The 17,478-nt window shown below is 51.0% G+C and overlaps 7 protein-coding genes across 7 annotated transcripts; 2 read left to right on the forward strand and 5 right to left on the reverse strand.

Moving 5' to 3' along the window:
- Positions 1-353: 353 nt before the first annotated feature.
- Positions 354-1,835, reverse strand: NECHADRAFT_77496 (uncharacterized protein; the record flags this gene model as incomplete). The annotated part of the gene is made up of 1 exon (XM_003052911.1): positions 354-1,835. One exon carries the CDS (start codon positions 1,833-1,835, stop codon positions 354-356), a length of 1,482 nt encoding a protein of 493 aa, XP_003052957.1.
- A 514-nt stretch (positions 1,836-2,349) lies between these two features.
- Positions 2,350-2,715, reverse strand: NECHADRAFT_77497 (uncharacterized protein; the record flags this gene model as incomplete). Its single annotated transcript, XM_003052912.1, has 1 exon — positions 2,350-2,715. The coding sequence occupies one exon, from the start codon at positions 2,713-2,715 to the stop codon at positions 2,350-2,352; it is 366 nt and encodes a 121-aa protein (XP_003052958.1).
- A 428-nt stretch (positions 2,716-3,143) lies between these two features.
- NECHADRAFT_35299 (uncharacterized protein) lies at positions 3,144-5,065 on the reverse strand (the record flags this gene model as incomplete). Its single annotated transcript, XM_003052913.1, has 7 exons — positions 3,144-3,402; positions 3,456-4,179; positions 4,236-4,409; positions 4,463-4,487; positions 4,542-4,634; positions 4,687-4,782; positions 4,835-5,065. 7 exons carry the CDS (start codon positions 5,063-5,065, stop codon positions 3,144-3,146), a joined length of 1,602 nt encoding a protein of 533 aa, XP_003052959.1.
- Positions 5,066-5,742: 677 nt separating this feature from the next.
- Positions 5,743-6,931, forward strand: NECHADRAFT_77499 (uncharacterized protein; the record flags this gene model as incomplete). Its single annotated transcript, XM_003052437.1, has 3 exons — positions 5,743-6,230; positions 6,293-6,365; positions 6,422-6,931. 3 exons carry the CDS (start codon positions 5,743-5,745, stop codon positions 6,929-6,931), a joined length of 1,071 nt encoding a protein of 356 aa, XP_003052483.1.
- Positions 6,932-7,035: 104 nt separating this feature from the next.
- On the reverse strand, positions 7,036-10,283 carry NECHADRAFT_77500 (uncharacterized protein; the record flags this gene model as incomplete). The annotated part of the gene is made up of 4 exons (XM_003052914.1): positions 7,036-8,748; positions 8,803-9,522; positions 9,572-9,738; positions 9,797-10,283. The coding sequence occupies 4 exons, from the start codon at positions 10,281-10,283 to the stop codon at positions 7,036-7,038; spliced, it is 3,087 nt and encodes a 1,028-aa protein (XP_003052960.1).
- A 2,562-nt stretch (positions 10,284-12,845) lies between these two features.
- Positions 12,846-16,093, forward strand: NECHADRAFT_67078 (uncharacterized protein; the record flags this gene model as incomplete). Its single annotated transcript, XM_003052438.1, has 7 exons — positions 12,846-13,624; positions 13,675-14,134; positions 14,188-14,604; positions 14,654-14,761; positions 14,831-15,146; positions 15,199-15,452; positions 15,500-16,093. 7 exons carry the CDS (start codon positions 12,846-12,848, stop codon positions 16,028-16,030), a joined length of 2,865 nt encoding a protein of 954 aa, XP_003052484.1. The 3' UTR covers positions 16,031-16,093.
- On the reverse strand, positions 16,092-17,043 carry NECHADRAFT_77503 (uncharacterized protein; the record flags this gene model as incomplete). The annotated part of the gene is made up of 5 exons (XM_003052915.1): positions 16,092-16,307; positions 16,349-16,375; positions 16,407-16,675; positions 16,730-16,843; positions 16,893-17,043. The coding sequence occupies 5 exons, from the start codon at positions 17,041-17,043 to the stop codon at positions 16,092-16,094; spliced, it is 777 nt and encodes a 258-aa protein (XP_003052961.1).
- Between the last annotated feature and the right edge of the window lie 435 nt (positions 17,044-17,478).

Below are 17,478 nucleotides of genomic sequence, written 5' to 3' on the forward strand. Positions count from 1 at the left end.
TATCAGCCAATCAGCGTGTATCAACACGGGTGAGGCTCCCAATGCCGATTCTTGCTATGATGAATTTCGCATTTTTGCCTTGCGCAAGGCTATGACTGAGGCAAGACAAGGTTTCTTTGTGTACCTACAATGGGCGAAGAGCACAAGTTGCCTGGTTACATGAGTTAAGAAGGAAACGAGACGCCAGAATGGCAAAGGAGGTCTGACACCCCCCAAGACTTATAGACGCCATCCTGGCGCCAAGATGGTAGCATATAAAGAGCAAACAGGGATCTCTTCTTGGCAAACTGTGACAAGCATTAACGAAAAGATGTGAGGCTGTATTCTTTTTTGCATTATTGTCATCTTTCTTCCTATTCGTCAGCCGTCTCTGCGTCATCATTCTCACCATCTCCCGCTAACTTGTCCTGAAGTCGCTCCAACAGCTCGCGAACCTCCTCGTTCTCCGTTTTCTCCAAAAGAGCTTCAACAAACTCTAGCGTGACATTTTGGCGTGTGGAATTGTCTATGAGAAACTCGAGGGCCCAGGTTCCTATCTTTGGAGTTGCCATCTTCCAACATATCCCCAAGGCTGACTCCTCATCGTCAACCGAGTCAATGCGCGCACCATTCTCTAACAAGAGACGCACAGAGTCCTTGTACGGCTCAAAATATGCTTCTTTAGGACCACCCATCCTTGTAACGTATGGGAACAAACCGGCGACTTGGCGGAAGAGCTCACGGAGCAGACCCTCGGTTTTGGAACCATCTGTATCTGTAACGGCGTTCCTGATGCTGGCTCCGGCATCGAGGAGAATCCTGATACATTCGACGTCTTTCCCGCTTATTAGTGCCCGGAAGAGGGGCGTGCGATATTCATCTCCGATAGTCGTGACTCTGTTCACGTCGGCCCCTTTCGCAATGAACATGGCCACTAGCTTTCTTCGGTCCTCCCTCAACTCTGTGGTCACGGACTCTGGCTCTGATGGGTAGATAAGTCTATCATTAAAGCACAAGTCCAGTAAATGCATTCTCTGATTGTGCCCATCAATGTAGGGGTCAGCACCACGCTCGAGTAAGGCGATCGCAGGCTTATACATGGCCCTGCAGACTAGCTGCGAGAGAGGTGTATCGCCTTGCACCATGACGTTCATTGGCACGCCATGATCAACCAGCCTATGGACGATCTGATAGGCGGCGCTGGGGTCTTGGACATTGCAGACGTAATGAAGGGCATTTTGTTCATGAGGATCTTGGTAACGAGGATCGAAGCTCGGTTGCTGGACGAGGAGGTCGATTATATCCAGCCGTTCATTCTGAATGGCGCATCGCAGGCCTGGTACCCTGTCCGCCGAGAAGTAGGCACCTTTCTGGAGGAAAAGCCGTAGCATGGCTTCATCGCTATGGATGATTGCAAAATGCAGAGGATACCAGAAGAGACCCGAATTATAAGTGCCCCACTGGTCGCACCCGCACAACCCGAATGATGGTTCATGCAAACTTGCACCATTGTCAAGAAGCCACTGCACCATCTCATGGAAGCTGTTTGCGGTCGCGACATGCAGTGGTGTTGAAGACATGCCGGAATGAACATATCTCTCCGTTATCGCACAAGAGCCATTAATGTCTGCCCCTTGACTAATAGCGTACTTGAGCGTGTTGAGCTCGCCATACTCTATAGCCCACCTCACACATTCTTGGGAGGGTGAGTCGTTGGCGATGCTATGTTTGTAAAGGAGAGGATTGAAGATGGCATAAAAGTGGCGATTGACTTGAGCGAGGGAAGCAAGCTGCTGACCGTCGCAATATTTCCCGACCTCTTGAATAACTTCTGTTGACAGAGAAGCGAAAGACATGTCGCAGGGACGTAGAAGAATTATAGGCAATTGGTGGAGTTGTTGACTCGTGAGAAACAAAATAGGAATCGTCAGATGGTAAATGAATTATTGGCTGAGCTCGCTGACACACCGCCCTGCAGGTATCCAATCCACAGTTCCAATGTTTCACACAGCCTCAATTCTGCCTGGCTTGGCGGCAAGGCTCTCACGAGGATACAGTTTGTCGCTGTCACGGGCGTCGAGAGCCGGGGACGGGGACTTTGTAGGGCAGAGCCGAAGGTTGAGATTGAGTTGCTGAGTGTGTGAGATTCAAGGCGTCTCGACAAGATAAGTGGTGGAAATGTGTATGACATGGCGATTTCGCATTTCAAGCGTTGGGCGAGGATATGTCGTTGCATGGACGTTGAAGAAGCGGTTTGAATGGCGAGAACCCTAGTCTTCTCAACCCTGCTCATTACACCCACGCGACTGAAACAGCAATGATGCAAATGCTAAACCCTTTCCCACATTCCAAAACACAAAACTCTCGTATTTAGAGACCAAGAAGAACAAGACCGAGCGAGACGGCAGCCGGAGCCATCTGCACGTAAAAAATGCGAGGGTTGGCTGTCGCGCCTCCAAAAGCGCCAGCAGCGACGACGCAGCCAAGGAAGAAGGTCTGGAGCTGAGTCGAAAACTCAGGATTCGGGTGGAGGAGCGACCAGAAGAGTCCAGCAGAGAGGAAACCGTTGTAGAGACCTTGGTTGGCGGCGAGACCCTTTGTCTGCTCGGCGAACTCCTTTGTGAGTCTGAATGTCTTGCGGCCACGGGGACCTGTCCAGAGGAACATCTCAAGGACCATGATGTAGCTGTGTAGGCCACCAATAAGGCCTGTGGCGACGCTTCCGATGATGCCCATTTTGAGAGAGATGGTCGGATTATCCAGGGAAGATTATAAATGTCTTGAAAGGTGAATTGTAGTGAGTGTGCGGTGAGAGACGTGTTGGTTTGAAGCCTGAGACATAGGTTCACGATAGAATACTAGGATAAAAGCGGATGAATAATGATGCGAAGGGGGAAATACGAGAGATACTAGACCATTTTTGAGACTTGGACATGGGCATGTGAAAAAACAAGACAAGTCAACCTTGCTTCCTTCGGAGTCGCCGAGGTTGGGCATTTGACCGACCATGAGTGGCGGTCGCCGGATTTGGCTCTGATTTGGAAGGCTTGGCAGGATGGGCGATAGGACTAGGAACCGTGTAAGTCAATTGTACGTCTCCAGCAGAGAGAATGAGTGGCTGCCCAGCCCAGTATTTATATACATAGTATCTTGCACCTCTACTTCTAATACGCAAATCGAAAGTCGAGTCGTTTGTTTCCATCAATCTCTCTGGCTTCCTTGTCCGTCTGGTACTCAATCTTTTGCTCAGGTGTCATCTGATCCCACTCTGCCTCCTTCTTCTTGTTTAGGCGGATGAGGTGCTGGCGCTGCACGAGGAAGACGACGACTGAGAGCGACAGGATCGAGATGCACACCTTGTTGCCGTTCTTGTAGTAGGGTGAGTCCCAGGATCGGTAGATCTGGCTGCCAATAACGCTTCCGCTGTTTGTCTGTCAGTATTGATCTTGATCGAAGGGAATGGCGAAGTGACATACATTTGAACAATTACGTTGTAAGTGGCTGCAGCGACTGCTCTTTTCTTGACGTCGAATGAGTTTTCAGAGATCCAGGAGCTGACCAGAGGGTGGAAGTAGGGATAGCTCGAGATGAGGGTGATGATGGTGAAACGTCCCCATTCGCGGCCCTCATCTGGGAGCGTGAGCAACGCAGTGAAAAGCGGAAGCGACCAAATCTCTCCAAGGAGGCAATGGAAAGATCGCTCGTTGAAATACTCTGAACTGTACGCTAAAGCTAGCATAGTGATGATCTGGAGGGCTGCCGATGGCGCAGTGAGCAGGTTGCTAGCCAGAGTGCTAAAGTTGCCAACACGCTTGAGTGTCAGAGTCAGATAAGCCGTGACCGGAGTCGCGGGGATATAAGCGACAAGACCGATAAAGTACAATCCCCAGAGCGAAGGATCAGTCCAAGCCGCCTTGATATCCGCAAAGGTGGCAGGCTCAGTCAGGGCCGTGAGGCCCTTTGCAGGGTCATCGCGGAGGATACGGTTGATCATGATGACCTCTTCACGCTCAGTATACCAAGAGCTGCGCCAGATGAGAGTCTTTGTGCCGGTAGGGCTGGTGGGGAGGTATGCCATTGAGGCGAGGCCGATGACGACGGTGAGGAGGCCCTCGAGGAGGAGAAGCCAGAACCAGCCAGGGTGACCTCCGACGCCTCGCATTTCGAGGAAGCCTGCAGCCAGCAGGGCAGAGATGACTCCTGTTGAAATGTGTGAGTATTGGTTGATGCTTGTGTGGAAGGACAATTGTGCTCACTTGCAATGTTGAGGGTGCTCCAGAATGCAGCCAGTCGAATGGACAATTCTTTCGAGGTGTAGAAATATGTCGCCATGAGAATGACACCAGGGATGAAACCGCCTTCAAAGAGACCGATGAAGGCTCGGGTGATGTAAAAGCTGGTTCTACCTGTCATGAAGGCTTGAAAAGTTGCTGTGTGCTGGTCAGTAAAGATCGGGGACGGGTGAGGGAGAGTGAAGACATACATACCAACCCCCAGCAGACCATCAACTATAATTTTCAGTCAGTCTTACGGGGTTTGCTGTCTAAGAGAGGTGGACATACTACTGGGAGGACACGCTTGAAGCCAAATCTCTTGGTGAGGAACTGTACTGGGAACTCGGCAGAGAGGAAGCATAGCAGCTGAATGGTTGTGCCCTGAAGGAAATCAGTAAGGAAGTCCAATAACAATGCTTATACAAATGCTCACATTGTTATAGTCATCTGTTGTCAAACCGAGATCGGTCAAGAGGTCATCTGCAAGAGCATTGCTAAGATTTCCACGATCAAGTTGAAGACCAAAGAACTGTAACCCGTGTAAGTGCTCAATCCAAACAAGCACCAAAGACAAGACTCACCATCAAACACAGCCAAGTAAGCAGACGCAGATCCGTCTTTCGCACAGCCCTCTTCTCTTCTTCTGGAGTCCATGTAGCTGACGGGTCCCATCGGTGACCACCTTCGTAGGTATCATGCGGAGGCAGGGCAGAGTGAAGCTCTTGTCTGCCGACGCCGACCTGGGTTTTGGCGATATCCACCGAGGAGCGCTCCGCTACTGCAGGGCTTGCTTCGATATCTGCAGTGCCCATGTTGAATGCGGGTGTAATCGGTAATCAATTGGCAACTGGCAATGTGATCAAATGCACTGAAACGATGCTGAGGTGATTGTCGCTGGTGATGGAACACAACTCGGGGTTCTCGTCAAGATATATACTCTTTTGCCCTTGGTCTCTTTGTCTACCGAAAGAAGCTCCGCGGCGACATCCCAGTGAACGGGCGTGGCACGACCGCGCACGCCATAGATGGATATGGAGCCAATTCTGGCAATGGTTAATAGCCCGTCTCAAGGGCCCCGGCCAAAGGTGCTACATGTACCTCACGCAAGAGGTCTCTCCTACACTGAAGAGTAGCAGCATCAATACAGCGTCTTGCAGAGGGCCCCCCTCTAGCGTCATCTCACCTACTCCTTCGGGTTGGTGTGGGGATGGCTTCTCCTCTCCGAGATTTTCTCCGTCATGCCCAAAGCTCCTCGCATGCCATTCCTAGTCCCGATGTCGTCTTTGCCGCGCGCCGTGATTCGACGCTGTCGCTCGACATTCAACGGTCCGGGGATAGCCTGGTTGGTGCATGTACTCGGTACCAAGTATCGCGGAAGATCACTCCGGTTTTGATATAGCCTCAGCGTTTGCCGTTCAATTGCACGATTTTGTTCCTTCATTTCTATGCCTTTTCTTGTTCATTAAAATTTGTACACAAATATTGCATCATGCCTTCTGCCGCACCTTCACAAGCAGAGACTACCCTGGGTGACCACATTCTTGGTGGTCACCCAGAGAGTCGGCCTCGGATCTCGCAGCCATTGACTTACACGGGAAGCCTTGACCACATCCAACAACTCGACGTCACTCCCGTAATTGGTCGTGAATACACTGGACTCCAGATCCGTGATCTGCTGCGATGGGATGAAAGGCTCATCCGTGACCTTGCTGCCACTATTTCGCAGCGTGGAGTTGTATTCCTCAAGGACCAAGATGTGACTCCCGAAGAGATGAAGGATTTCATGCTTCGTCTGACGGAAGTCGCTGGATGTCCTGCCAGCTCTGGACTGCATATCCATCCTTTGACAGAGGAGGGTAGTGAGCTTGGTGACCAGATTAGTGTCATCTCGAGCGAGAAGCAGAAGAAGGGAGGTGGTTTGACACATCAATTGAGTGATGTGAGTCGGTTTGCCAGTGCAGGCTGGCACAGTGACATGTAAGTTCACAGCGCGCATCTTGAAATCATGATATGATGGAATAACACTAACTCGAGGACAGCACTTTTGAAAAGGTCCCGTCAGACTATGCCATGCTCAAGATTCACACACTGCCAGCGACTGGAGGTGATACAGTACGTTGCTCGGGTCACTCAAGTCAAACAAGTGCAAGTACTAATGCAATTCATAGCTCTGGGCCTCTGGCTACGAGATCTATGACAGGCTATCGCCACCAATGAAGCAGTTCCTCGAAGGACTCACTGCAACTCACGATGCATCCTTCTTCCATGATGAAGCTGCCCGCCTTGGTAACCCTCTACGCAAGGGTATCCGTGGTTCACCTCTGAACCAGGGCGAGAACCTCTCAGCTGTACACCCCCTCGTCAGAACGAACCCAGTTACAGGCTGGAAGTCGGTGTACGTCAACAAGGGCTTTACTAAGCGCATTAACGGCCTCTCCAAGGATGAGAGCGACACGCTACTGAGCTATCTGTTCAACCTTGTCACACAGAACCACGATGCTCAGGTGAGATATAGATGGAGCAAGAATGACTGCGCCATTTGGGATAATAGGTCGACGCTGCACTGCGCTACGTACGATTATGATGCGGCTCGGGCTGGTGACCGGGTCTGCAGTCTGGGTGAAGCGCCTTATCTTGATACTACGAGCAAGGGACGCAAGGAAGCATTGGGAATTTAAGAAAGTATATTAACAAAAAAGATACGAGAGAAGCTATTTGAGTTATGAATTACCTACACCGAGCTGACCAGATGCGAACAAAAGCAGAAATCGTGTGCGTGCGTCTAAATATCGTCCTCTTCATCACCAGCCTTTTCGACAAGGAGATATCTGCTCTTGCCCGTCTTTTCATCCATCTCATGCTCAACAGCCAGCTTCTGCAAATGTCCAATGATGTTCTCGATGGCCGTGTCCTTCTTGCTGCGGTTCTTCCTGCCGAGATTGTCAAGCCAGGAAATCTTGTTCAGGAGATAGTACGCGATGGCAATGATGACAGTAACACCGAACGAGTACAACCAGATGATGACAACGGTGACAATGTCTACCCATCCGTTGCTGCTCTGGTTGAAGTGGTCTCTGGGAGTAGTCACTTCTCCGGTGCCGGAGAGCCAGCCGAACAAGCAGAAGAGGGTGGCAATGACGTCTACACCGAAAATGGCTCCGACAAGCTGCCAAGATGGCCAGGTCTTGCCTCCACGTGTAACAAAGATGAGCCAGTTCTCAGTAAGAGCCACTTCGAGGAATAGAATCTCCTGAACGGAACCAAAGTTCTGGACGATGCCACCGCTGGGGAGGAACATGGATCCACGAATAACCCAAGTGCCAATCGCGAGGAGGATGCCCAGAATAACGCTCACGACCCAGATCTTGGGGAGCTGCCATTCCACTGGGCGCGGTTCCCAATGAGCATTATCATAGGCTACTGCGACCGTGGCCAAATCTGCAAATAGGGCGAGGAAGACGATAAGTTCGACCCGGATGGTCTCGTTGATGATGATCATAGAGAGTGTGAGGTAGATCTCGAGATGTAGACACAGCGCGATACGGTACTGGATATATGCCTTCATGCGTTGGAAGATCTGACGAGCTGTCTTGATGGCCAGCACGATGGTGCTTAAGCCAGGGGCAAGAAACACGATGTCGGCAGCGGCCTGGGCAGCTTCAGAGGCACCCTCAACGGCGATTCCGCAGTCTGCTTTCTTCAAGGATGGGGCATCGTTGACGCCATCGCCCGTCATGGCTGTGAGATGACCTCGCTGTTGCAACATCTCAACGACGGTGTACTTGTGTTCTGGGTATACCTCTGCAAAGCCGTCGGCACGCTCGACAAAATCATGCTGCACACTTCCAGCCAAGCCACCGTGAATGAGCCTCTCTGAGTTGTACACCTTGGTGCCCAGCGACAGCATCTTGCAAGTCTCCTTGGCGATAGCGATGGCGTCTCCTGTAAGCATCTTGACAGGTACACCAAGATGTCCAGCCTCGATGATGGTCTGCGCCGTATCTTCACGCGGAGGATCAAACATGGAGAGTAAACCGAGAAGAATCCAGTCGCCGTCATTCTTCTTGTATGCGACTCCCAGGGAACGGAATCCGCGACGAGCAAATTCTTGAGCCTTTTCTCTGTACAAGTTGCCGTCTGCTTCTGAGCAGTTTGCCAACCTCAGGATAGCCCTGGGTGCTCCTTTGGCGCATGTGAACCGGTCACTGCCTAGACGGCACACGGTGGTGATTCGCTTGGAGACTGGGTCAAAGGGGGTGAAGGACTCGGTTATCCAACCCTGCTGGAGGATCTCACGGGCTTGAGGGTATCTCTTCAATGTCAAGATGGTAACCTTGTCGATGGGGTCTAGCGTCTTGAGGTTGTGAGAGGATGCTAGAGCTGCGACAGCCATCATCCAGTTGACGTCCTGGCCCTCAGAGACGAAGGGGTCACGGATGCTGAGCTTGTTGGCAGTCAACGTGCCGGTCTTGTCTGAACAGAGAATATCGACACCCTATTGTTACTTGTTAGCTCATGTATCTATGTTATCAAGAAATCTAAGACTTACAGCGAGCGACTCAATGGCTGTAAGCTTCTGCACAATAGCCTTCTGCTTGGCCAGATACGCAGCGCCCACAGCAAGAGTAGTGGTCGTGACGACGGGCAGACCGACGGGTACACCAATGATGAGCAGCACCAAGGCATAGTGAAGGAGATTCTGCGATCCAGGTTCTGCGATCTTGATGTGATGGAAGAAACCACCGATCCAGGCCGCGAGGATCCAAAACATGACGAGAACCAAGAGAGAAGTACCGATGTTGTTCATGACGGCCTTGAAATGACCCTGGTCCTTTGCGCCTTGGACTAGATCTGCCGTGCGGCCGACAAAGGATTCTTGGGCTGTGTGAGTTACGATGCCGTATGCCTTGCCGCGCTTGCAACCTGTGGTATAGTAGACCATATCGCCCAGGTACTTTTCCACAGCAAGAGACTCGCCAGTGATGGCGGACTGATCGATGGCGACGAGTGGACGACTGCGGTACCCAAGTTCCTGAGGTTGGTAATCACCATCGCGTTCTTTTCCATTGGTGTCACCCCCTTTGACTTCAGTGTTTTGGCTGTGCTCATGTTCTTGATCTTCGTCTCCCTCTGCCTCGTCCGATTCTTCGCTGCGGTCGAGCTTGTCTTCGGCTCTGAGACGCTTGTACAGCTCAAAGTCTTCTGGTCGGGTGTAGTCGCAGAGGAGACGTGCGTCAGCGGCTACGGTACCACCTTCTTGGACAATGAGCTGGTCATCTGTTAGACATGGTTCTCGGTTAAAGGGGGAAGTGTCTTACAATATCTCCAGGTACCAGCTCACGAGCTGGGATTTCTTGCTCATTGCTGTCTCTTATAACAGTGCATCGCATAGCAATGTCTCCTTTGAGACTAGCAACGACATCGGCGGCTTGTTTCTCCTGATAGAATCCGACAAAGGCGTTGAGGAGGAGGATTCCCAGGATGACTCCAAAGTCAACCCAGTCACCGAGACCGACAGCCAGCAACGCAGCAACCTCCATGACTATTTGGCTTCTTGTTAGCGACCCCATTCTCATGCACAGAGAGTAGTAACTTGCCATAAAGAATTGGGCCCGTGAAGAAGCCCAAAAATTTGACAAACATGTTCTCCTTCTCGGCTGTAAGCTCATTCCACCCAGCTCTCTTCCTCCTAATGTCAACTTCCGAAGTCGCAATGCCGGTAGTCACGTCGGTTTCGAGCCAAGACTCTGGTATCCCCTGCTTTTCAGGAGGAGTCTCTTCGGCATCGACACCTCCAAACTGCCACCATCGTCGCTTCTTGCGACTCTTGCCGGTGGTGTCTTCCTCTGCCGCGCTCCGGCGTCGATCGTCGCGGTAGACGCTGATGTAGCGGTCCAGAGCTGGGTACTCGCCGAGGTCTTCCACGCCTGGGACGTAGATGCTGCCGATGCGGCCTCGAGACTGACGTCTGCCGCCAGTCTCGAGGTCGCCTTCGGCAGCCTTCTTTTTGCGGTGGAATAGACCTGGCATGGCTGATGCACTCTTGTTACTTCAATTGATCTTACAATGAGCTGTATGTATTCTACAGGATGGACTGCAGATAATCTCTTGTTTCTGCCCACGGCGGGACTTTGCTATTTATTGTCGGCACACCAGAATTGACCTTTACCATTCGGGTGAGTGACGATCATAACTGTAACCACCCGTAGATGCCGCTCCCCCTCCTCGACAGCCGGTAGAGCATCCGTCCTATGGCAAGCGAGCGGTTTCCATCCCGGCCGAGTTATCCGGACGCCTTGCAAAAGCTTCAACGGGAGGTGCCAGTCGGCTGAAAAGATTCCACAACCTTTCCAAGAAGCAAGGTTATCAGAATTCCGGGACCGATCGGGAAGCTGATGCAGTGTGATAGACAAAGGTAACAAGACGATGCACAGTAAACAGGATTGCTCTCGTGATTCATCGGCTCTCCTCCCCGGGATTCCATCGCAGCGTTTCAACTCCCGCGGGAGGCACACCAACAGAGTTGATGGGTTGGGGTTGTGAATGGCCAAATCAAGTCTGACATCCGTCAGAACCGAAAAAGCCGCTCTTCTTTAATTCCCTCTCGCCACGGATATTGCGGCACAATTGGTGGCATCACCATTATGACTTTCCATCCACCCTTTTGAAGATTCTCGACCGCTCATCATGTCGTCACTGCTACACCACCATTGATATGTCACTGGTTTCGTGCAGATACCCTTGTAGCGGGATTTCTTTTCCATGTCAACTGACACTTTTTTGTACCTCAAAGGCATCCCTCCTATTGGTTGTCGTTTAACCTGACGCCCTGTCAAAGAGGTTGAACCCCGTCGGATAGGAGTTTCGACGCAAACAAGCATTTCTTGGCATCTGATACCCGTCTCCCGCATTTTCGGGATCAGTATTGTCACCTGCCAAGACGATGCACGGGCTGAAAAAGAGGTGAACTGGTTCCCAATACCCCATGTTCTTGCTATCGTGATAAGTTACGAGAACAGCCGTGAAAGAAGCCGAGAGGGGAAGACACCCATGCTTCTACTCTCGTCACACGACTGATTGCCAAAAGCACTTCAGATATAACGCAAAAATCCCTCCGGAAATTGAAATATTCGGTCATTCGGCATCTTTAATTGTTATACCCTCCTTGTTCCCGTAGCTTGATACCACCATGAGTGACAGGTGCACCTCCTCACTATGCCGCTGTCACGCGGCCCAAGGATGTCGCATCGGGGGTATGGAATGGTAGAGGGATAGTGATGTAAGAAACATACTGTTGCCCATCAATTCAGTTGCTGTCAACTATATTTGCCGTGTTTCCTACTCTGTTGGGAGCAACCCCTCTAGAGCCGTCAGTTCCGGGACTCAAGCATGATCTGTTGCACCCAGTTATCTTCAAGCTGGTGAATCATGTTAGAACAATGAGGGGGTGATAGCGAGTTCCTATGAAGGGACGTATGGTTAATAGTTTAAAGTGCCAAGATTCCTAATCGCTCATATTAGCTGTTGGTTTTGTGATGTTGATTGTGATAGCAATTCACCATGGCCTTTCCTAGCCCTCCCACATACCAAGAAGTGTCCCGTCATGGACCAAGAGTACAACTACCAACAAGCGAGTTGATCTCTCTAATACTGGATGGTCGTTCCATCTATCCAGCTGGGAGTCCTCTCCCTCGCTACGAGTTGAGCGCCTCGCCTCGTGGGGCAACATCCTCAGTCTTGTCGATCAAGAAACTCCGCTATCGGTTGTCGAGGAACAATGGACAAGGAAGACTTCGCTTCCGGCAAGATGACCTGTATACCTGCCGAGATATTTCGTTCCGAATACACATGAGACGACACATTGCCATCAACGGCAACACAAGAGACGGTCGTACATACAACCATGTCAAGCTTCGCCCTGGACTTACTAGCTGGTCATCTTGCAGCGTTGGAAGCAACTTCAAGGCTGCTAGAGGGCGAAGGGGGAAGCAAATGACATGGAAGGATGATGTCGGACGTATCATAGCTGTGGAAGAGGAGGCCATGCTGATGGAAACCGGAGGGCTGAGATCCACCCCGAGTCTCAGGCTGCTGGAAGTATTAAGTGACAAAGACCTGGACCTCATCGTGACCTGCTGGGCCGCGCGCCTCTGGAAGGAAGCCAAAAGACAATTGAAGGGACGTACACTTTGGGCAAGAGGTGAAGCTAACCTTCCCTTCTGGCATACCTGGAAATGCTAACATTGGCCTCGATAGCCTCTAATTGGAAACCTCTCATTGCATCCTACATGTCCACCCCGTGTCCGCCATACTCTTCTTTCCCCGACCGAGGCTATAGTGACGATGAATTTAGCTGCGAGGCGCTACTGAGCTGCCGAAGCTTGAGTGGAGCAAATCCGGGGTAGACCTCGAAGGCGAGCTCATCACCTGCGATCACGTCATCGAGGAGGATGCGGTCCAAGGTACCGGCAGCTTGGGAAGGCTTCTCGGAGGATTCTTCATTTGCTGAATCTTTTTCCTGTACCAGAAATCATCCTCTCACAAGCTGATCCTTCCTCCATTCCTGTCGTGGTTTGATGACTCCTCGGAGCCATGTCCCCACATCCGGATGCCGCTCCGAGTCCAGCTCCGAATCAGCCTCCGAAAACAACTCCGAACACCTCGGCATCACGCCAGAAACTTGCAAGACGGGCCTGCGACTCATGCAAGATCCGGAAAATTCGATGTTCAGAGACACCCCCTTGCACGGGGTGTGCAGCCGCGGGGATAGAGTGTACCTTTAACCGCCTACAAGCTACTCGCGGCCCTCGAGGGCTTCGGGCAAAGACCCTTGACAAGATTGAGCGGAGACGTCGAGGCAAGGTTGATGTCAAGTGTATAGATCTCAGTGGGGAGAATGGGGGCAGAGAGAAGCAGACTGATGAGATAACCTGCGTGGTTGACGTGCTCGACGTTTACGCTGAACGACTGTTTCCTATCTGGCCTATCTGCGATGCTACTGACCTGCGCAGCAAGATAAAGGAGAACCCTGACAGAGATGATTCAGCAAGGTTCTTAGCCAATGCTGTGGCCCTTGCTACTATTGCGCAGCTGAGACTGGAAACTGCATGGCAGCCCAGTGTGGACAAGGTAGAGACGAGTGGGCTGAATCAGACGCTCGATCTCCTTGATAGCCTTCGCATCTCATTCTTTTTACACATATACCATGAGAACGCTTCACCTGGAGGCACCAAGTCGCTTGTGTATCTGCGCGAGGCCATAACGCAGGCTCAAATCCTCCGACTTGATCGCGAGTCGACCTACGCGTCGCTGTCTGAGGTAGACCAACACGTTTCGCGACGGGTTCTCTGGCTACTCTTTGTTACAGAAAGGTGCGTCAAATATTCGCTCCATCATGTACTCTGTTGATAATCCATGTCAGAGGCGTCGCGCTCCTTCACAAACTACCCATCGTGTTGAAGCCTAACATCCTGTTCCCATGGTTTGGCGGAGCCGACGATCAGGCCGAGGTCCTACCCGCCTTTCTAAAGCTGGTCCATCTATTCTGGGTATTCGATCAATCCGGAATCTTTGAGATTCTACGAAATGCAGACACAGACTCGGACATTCCCAACATGGCGTCCGTGGCTCAGAGCTGTCTTGAACTCCTCCAGCAGAAGCTTCTTGACTCGGTCGACAACGACGACTGGGGTCCCGTGAATCAGGTTCAGCGCGCGGACATGTTTATTACTCGGCAGTGGATGCGTGCTGTTCTTTGGAGGGCGTCTTTGCGCTTTGGGATTGTCATTCCGGGCATGAATCCGATTGACATTGCAAAGGACTTTTTGAGTCTGGTCTCCGAGCTTCCAAAGGCTGCACTTGAGTCTCATGGGCCAACTTTGGTAAGCAGCTATATGCCCTTGATCCAATGCGAGACATTGCTAACACGGAGCAGGAGTTCAAGACGTTTGAGATCGCTACAGCGGTGATTGATGCAATGGCCAGCAATCATTCAACCATTCCAATTGATCAACCAGGGCCAATCTTACATCGCCTGCGAGATATTTTGTCCTCTTGTCGAGGAGGCAATCGAACTCTCTTGTCGCTTCTCACGATGAAGATGGACGCCGTTTCTGGATCTGGGCTTATGCTTGAGACTCCGAACGACGATGCGATTGTCTTCCAGATGAACACCCAATCTGGATTCGACACAGCTGAGCTTTCGGCGAGCCAGTCAAACATTTCTATGCCTACGTATCAATTCATGGAGGAGCAGGCTTCTCAGATTTGTTGGCCACCGCTGGACCTGGGATATCTCGTCCGGTCACCGTCTCCCCTCACTCGCATGCTGCTCGAATCGATGCCCAGAGACGTCTCAGAGGAGGATCAGACACTCCCAAGCTAACAAAAAATCTCACTAGGGCGGGCTGCGCGATGACACCTTTCGGAGGATTTCTTGCGTCATTTTACCCTGGTCACTCGGTGTGACTCCATCCCCGCCTTTATCATATTACTCCGAGAATTTCTCCGTCAGCTTGACCCTGTGTATATGGATTGACTTGAGCAGCTTTTGATCAAAAATCTTGAAGAAAGCATAGCACTCTTATGATATTCCTCATCTATCGTCAATATTCTTCACAATGGCCTGGGCAGAACCTCGAAACACGGGCATGATCTACCGCCGTCTCGGTCGGTCTGGACTTCATGTTTCTGCCATTAGTCTTGGTGGTTGGATGACCTATGGAGGTTATGCTCAAGATGAGCAGGCGTTTGCTTGTATGAAGAAGGCCTACGATCTGGGCGTCAACTTCTTCGATACGGCTGAGAACTATACTGCCGGCGAGTCAGAGGTTGTCATGGGCAAGGCCATCAAGCATTTTGGGTGGAAGAGAAGTGACCTGGTCATCAGCACAAGTAAGCAACCTTTTTAAATCACCGCCCGATCGGTATGCTAACAGTGTCAAAGAAATCAATTGGGGCGCTGTCAATGGAGAGATTCTGGTCAACAACCACGGTCTTTCGAGAAAGCACATCATCGAGGGCTTGGAGGCTTCACTCTCCCGTCTTCAACTAAAATACGTCGACGTTGTCTATGCGCATCGGCCAGACAGATTGACCCCTATGGAAGAGACTGTGAGGGCCTTCAATTTTGTAATTGATCAGGGCATGGCTCTCTACTGGGGCACCTCTGAATGGAGCCCCGATGAGATTGCAGAGGCTGTAAGTGCTCTCCGGAGAGCTCCCTAGCACAACGACTGACAAGATAGGTTGGCATTGCCCGCGACTTGAGGATGATTGGTCCTATCGTGGAGCAGCCTCAGTATAACATGCTTGTCCGTGACAAGGTTGAGGGCCAGTTCCAGCGTCTGTATGAGCGTGTCGGCCTCGGCCTCACAACCTTCAGCCCCATCAAGATGGGCCTCCTCTCGGGCAAGTACAACGGCGTTGTCGACGGCCAACCGCCTAAGGACTCACGATTCGGAGCGAGCAAGGACGGTTTTGCCGACTTTATGCGCGGTCGCATGGGAAGCGACGACTGGAAGGAGGAGATTGAAAAGGTGAAGCAACTCAAACCCATTGCGGATAAGCTGGGTGTTAGTCAGAGCCAGCTCGCCGTTGCTTGGTGTCTCAAGAACCCCAACGTGAGCAGTGTCATCACGGGAGCGAGTCGACCGGAGCAGCTGGAGGAGAATGTGGGAGCTCTCAAGATTCTTGGAAAGTTGACTCCTGAGATTCTTGACGAGATTGATGCTATTACAAAGAACAAGGTCATGCTTGATCCTGCTAGGCAAAGCTAGAGGATGATGATTAAATAAATGCTAATAAGACCTTTATAAAACTGCAGCACTTACAGACCCTTTAATCTTTGTCTTGATATTTTGCACGCATCTTCTCAAACGGGGATTCTAAGCTACTAACAGACGCCTCCTTGGCAACCCGAATAACGGCCCTAGTTATATCCTCGGCGTAGTCTCGATCTTTAAAGGGAATGCGCACCATCTCTTCGCTCATCCCATTCACCATCTTATCCCTAGCGACACTCCTCTCAAAGCCTCTCAAGGCCGCCTCGACCTCCTTTGAGGTCAGATAGAAACCTTTTCGATCCTGCAACTCACGTAGGTAATACCCAAAGAGATGAACGCCTATCACTATTTGCAAGACAATCTTGCTTACTTCTGGGAGAAATAGTGAGCCATAAAAGTTAGCTGCTAACAGGCCGATAGAGAAGTTGATTTTCCCGGTTCCAGTGGCTTGAAAGATCGATTCAAGTGTTCTTTCGGAATACGATGAGTTCCATGGGGCGATACCCCAGCACTTGGTGCCTTTGCTGTAAAGGATCTTCCAAACCGAGACGACACAGATGAGGCAGATGTATGGGAGGTAGGAGACCTTGGTGACTCGCCGCGCTGTCCAGAAGAGGGAGATATTGTTGAAAATTCCATCTACCAATGTCAGTTAACCAGGGCCCAGCATATTTCACCTTGGCTGATACGTACCTATCAGCTTGGCCCAGTTGTCTCTCTCCTGAGTGGCCACCCAGAGGATTTGAAGGTCCCGGCTACGAAGCTGGTGCGTCATCTTCTGAACCAGAGCCTGCGAGCCCATAGAGTCTGCATCAAGTGTTAATATGAGTTAACTTGCTTGACAAGACTGCTTTACCTGTAGTGGTATACTTGGGTATCCATTCTTCCGTGTCCGCAAGTGCTATACGGCAGATTGAGAATCGAGGGTTATCCCCTACGATACTCTTCAGCCGCCCCTCCAGATTGGTCTGGAAATACTCGTAGGCTTTTCCCTCTGCGCTCTGCATGTCTGATAGCTTGCACCGCTTTTGAATCTGCTCAACAAGAACATCGTACTTGGTAAAAATGGCAAAGATGGGGATCTCGCCTGTGTTGACGAGCTGGCCGGTGAAGAATTTCTCGTCGATCGCCTAAATTGATCGCTCCGAGGCACATAAAAGAACATACCAGATGCAATGAATCTAGATTGCAAGATCTGTCAACTGATTCTCTAAGATCTACTCAACTGTCTCCTTGATCATATCGTCGGAGCCTGCTTCGAAGCCTCCAGAGTTGTGGAGCTCGAACTTGGAAAAGTTGATTGATTGATTAGGTCTCATACCGCGCCGGTGTGGATATGAATAAATTGGCCATTCCGTAATAATATAGATAGATCAGACTCTCCCTCGGGGTTGAGCATAGGAGGTCAGTAAAATGAAACTATATGCATAGCTTCCGGGGAG

The sequence above is a fragment of the Fusarium vanettenii genome, assembly GCF_000151355.1.
Source record: "Fusarium vanettenii 77-13-4 chromosome 3 genomic scaffold NECHAsca_2_chr3_3_0, whole genome shotgun sequence".
In the NCBI taxonomy this organism is placed as follows: domain Eukaryota; kingdom Fungi; phylum Ascomycota; class Sordariomycetes; order Hypocreales; family Nectriaceae; genus Fusarium; species Fusarium vanettenii.